We start from the raw sequence: 3,414 nt of genomic DNA on the forward strand, positions 1-3,414 counted from the left end.
GATCCAACTTCGCCCTGACCTCTGGCGGCAGGAGCCGGCGCGCCGGGGAGCGGAAGCGTTTTGCGGAATGTGAAAGTCGCTGGGGCGCAGCAGGCAGGCGCTCCCGATTTCGGGGGAGAGGCAGGGGTCAGCGTGCACCAGCAGGAGGGTTTCACAACCGCTCTGAGCTCAAAGCCCCGGCCCTGCCGCGTCCCCTGCTCGCTGCCAGCTCGCGATGGCCGCAAGCGGGGCTGCACGCACCGGGGTTAACGCCTGGATGGGCGGCCGCTGGTGGGAGTCAGTACTTTATAAACCAAGTATTTTAAATTAAGGTGTCCAGCGCCCCACTGTGTGGCTGCGGACAGCGGCGTGCAGAGCACTGGCGCTGAGTTCGAGAACTCTGGAGGCAAGGAAAGGCTCCTGCACGCCACGAAATTGTGTTCAGAAGGGTCGGAAACCCAGAAAAGCGCAAAAAAAGCAGCGCACCAGCGCTGAGAATTGTCAGTGCCAGGAGCTGAAGTCGAAGGCTGAGGCCGCGAGAGGTGGCTGGGAGCAAACCTCCTGATAAAACAAACGCTGCAAGCACAGAACCCGTTGAATCCAGCAGATACAAGCGTGATGAGGGGGATAAGGACCAAGGAAAGAATTCCAAGAGAATAAGGCAACCTCAGAAGGCGGCCAGCCCAGCGACCAGGAAACCCGGTACAAAATGAAGAGACCACCGACCAGAATTAAGGGATGGGACTGGGGCACGGGGTGCTGGGTGGTGTGGGTGTAACTGGGGTGCACGGTCTGGGGTGGGGGTCCCTGCTCGGAGGCAGCCGGCTCCAGCTGCTCCCCGTGTCGGATAAATAAACTGCTTGTTTACGCAGGAGACCGGCAACTTGTCTTCTGGGAGCAGGAACCTATGGCCGGGCATCCCCGTAACTCCCGCAGCGCCACGTTCGGGTGAGATGCGGATGAGGCTGGATGAGAGAGAAGCAGAGCGAAAAGCTCACCTTTATGTCGGCCCTGAGCTCGACCAGCTGCTCCTCCGACATCCGCACCGCCACGTCCGTCATCTTCTTCAGGGCCTCTGCCTTCTTCTGGCGGCCGACCAGAATTTCCACTGCGAAAGAGGCCACAGCTTAGGCAGCGTCGGGGCCGAACCTGCCTACCCCGAGTGAAACCACCCCAGCCCCGGCACACAGCACCTTGCTGGTAAGCGAGGGGTTCCCCCTGCGTCCCCCCTGGGCAGCTCCATGCCCAGCAGCCCCGGGCGCTGCCTCCTGCAGTGATTTACAGCTCCAGACGCAGCCCGAGCTGGGAGCCGACACGACCAGGGGCACGACACACAGCTTTGGCAGAAGCTTCGCCGCTCTCCCCGGGCTGGCAGCGGGGATCGGTGCTGCTGGTGTGGGTGGCCCCGCAGATCCTTCCCACCCGCACCGGGTGAGCTGAGAAAGCCCTCCTCTGCTCCCCGGGAACGCTGGGATTTTCAGGAATGGCCTCACACTGAAGAGTGCGGTTTACGTCCCATCCTCTCATGAGGGCGCAGAGCAAGGGCTGCCAACCGCACGGCAGCACACGTAGCCCAGGCGCCGTTAACCCAAGCTATGGGGCAGGTTCTGGTTGGGTAGGGAGCCGCGTATTTGGGAACAACGTGAACGGGAGGCAAGTGACAGAAATCTGCTTCTGGGGGGGCCGTCGCTTCCGAGCGCAGCAACACCCACGGCTCCTCAGGTTGGTAAAGTCAGCGCCTTACTTGCTTCTGCTTTCACTTTGTCCATCTCAGCCAGCAACGCCACCTCGCGATCCATGAGGCTGGGGGGGGAATACAGAAAAAGGAAGAGATTTAGAGTCAAACAAAGAGGACGAGGGAAATCCTACGGCAAGAACTGCGGCGGGAGGTTTTCCAGGCACGCCGGCCAGCGGGGAGATGCCGGCAGATGGCGGCAGGAGTCCGCCGCGCCGCGCACCGAGCCCTGGCTTTTGTTCTGGACGCCGAGGAGTTGTGTGCAGGCTTCGCCAGCGTTCAAACTTGCTCGGGTCAGCGCGGAGCACGGCGTGACGTTGCTGACAACCCGCCGGGTACGTGGTCACCTTGCTCTGCTCAAGTCGGAGCCGGCTGGGCAAGGGGAGAGGGAGCGGGAGCTGAGCGTTCAGGCAGCCGCCCCCTCCAGGGCAGCCTCCCAGGTGCCACCCAGCGAAGCAACGCTTCGCTCTTACACCCTCATTCGCTTATTTAAGCCTACCGACACGGCCCGCCAGCCCAGGAACCTGGGTTCTGGGGCTCTGTGCCCCATCTCGGAAGGTGCACACCCTGCTGATCCCCGCAGGGCTGCGGGACCCAGGCGAGAGCGTGCACACCCTTCTGTGCAGACGAGGACACAACCTCCTGCCAGACATCACCACGCAGGGTCACCCACAGCCGCACAGGTCCACGATCCGGGAGTCTCTTACGGTCCGAGCGGTTTTTGGCTGCGGAGGGAATACCTGAGCGGGCTGCAGCGAAGCATCTCCACTCGCCAGGAGGCTCCGGCGTGCCTCGAGTGTGTCTGTTGCCATGAGACCGCAATTCCCCCGGGCACCACGGCAGCAGCCTTTACGCAAGCAGAAGCGCACAGCTACCACCCGGCCAAATTTAGCAAATTCAGGCTATTGAGCACCCGCCGGTGGGGCTGAGCACCCAAGGAGCTCCCTGTAGCCATGGCTCACAGGCTCCGGCAATGTGCACGCCAAATAACTCAGGTTACAGTGGAAGCAGGAGAAATACCAGTCCTCCCATTCTGGACAGGGGCAGGTACTGGTCGCAGCTCAGTTCTTTGCCATAAGGAATCCAGACCCTTGCAGACACCCTCGCTGCGAACGCTTCGCTCCGGCTGCGCCCCCACGGCGCTCAGCCTGCACCACCGCAGCTCACCCTCGCCCGGCTGCTGGACGCGTTCGACAGCCAGCCCGTGAACAGGGTTCATTTCGGTTTCTGCTTTCTAAATATAAAAGCAGAGTCTTCCTCTCTATCACACTCACAGCGCAGACGCTAAATGGAACTCAGAGAGATGAGCAGCACGCCGGGCCAGCCCTTCAACGCCAGCCACACGCTTTTTTAGCGAGCAAGATTTGCTTGAAAATGGGAAGAATATTTATTTTAGCGACCATCCGAAAGGGAAACCACAGAGCATCTGAAATGCAAACTCAAACCGCGGCTCCTGCTCCTCTGCATGCCGGGGAGGGCTGAGGCAAGATCAATTTAAACAATTCCCTCTGAACAGCAGCTTTGACATTTGGCTTCTTCTGTTGATTTATCGCTCTGTCCATCTGCCTTTTCAGGGCAGGAATTGTTTCTGCTCGTAGCACAGCAGGGGCCTGGTCCAGGTCAGGCACTCTCAGCCCAACTGCGCAAATACAACAACGCGTGTCAGAAGCTACGCTAATAAGACTTCACCTCGTTTCCAG

At 60.4% G+C, this 3,414-nt stretch overlaps 1 protein-coding gene across 1 annotated transcript in view; it reads right to left on the reverse strand.

The window, feature by feature from the left end:
- SPATS2 (spermatogenesis associated serine rich 2) overlaps window positions 1-3,414 on the reverse strand; it is a 21,299-nt gene that overhangs the window by 577 nt on the left and 17,308 nt on the right. Inside the window, exons 9-10 of the mRNA XM_035903396.1 lie at window positions 1,724-1,782; window positions 978-1,087 (exon numbers count right to left, since the gene is read on the reverse strand). Of these exons, the coding sequence (XP_035759289.1) occupies window positions 978-1,087; window positions 1,724-1,782 (169 nt within the window). The remainder of the gene's footprint in view (window positions 1-977; window positions 1,088-1,723; window positions 1,783-3,414) is intronic.

Source organism: Egretta garzetta, unplaced genomic scaffold, assembly GCF_000687185.1.
Source record: "Egretta garzetta isolate BGI_Z169 unplaced genomic scaffold, ASM68718v1 scaffold1251, whole genome shotgun sequence".
NCBI lineage: Eukaryota > Metazoa > Chordata > Aves > Pelecaniformes > Ardeidae > Egretta > Egretta garzetta.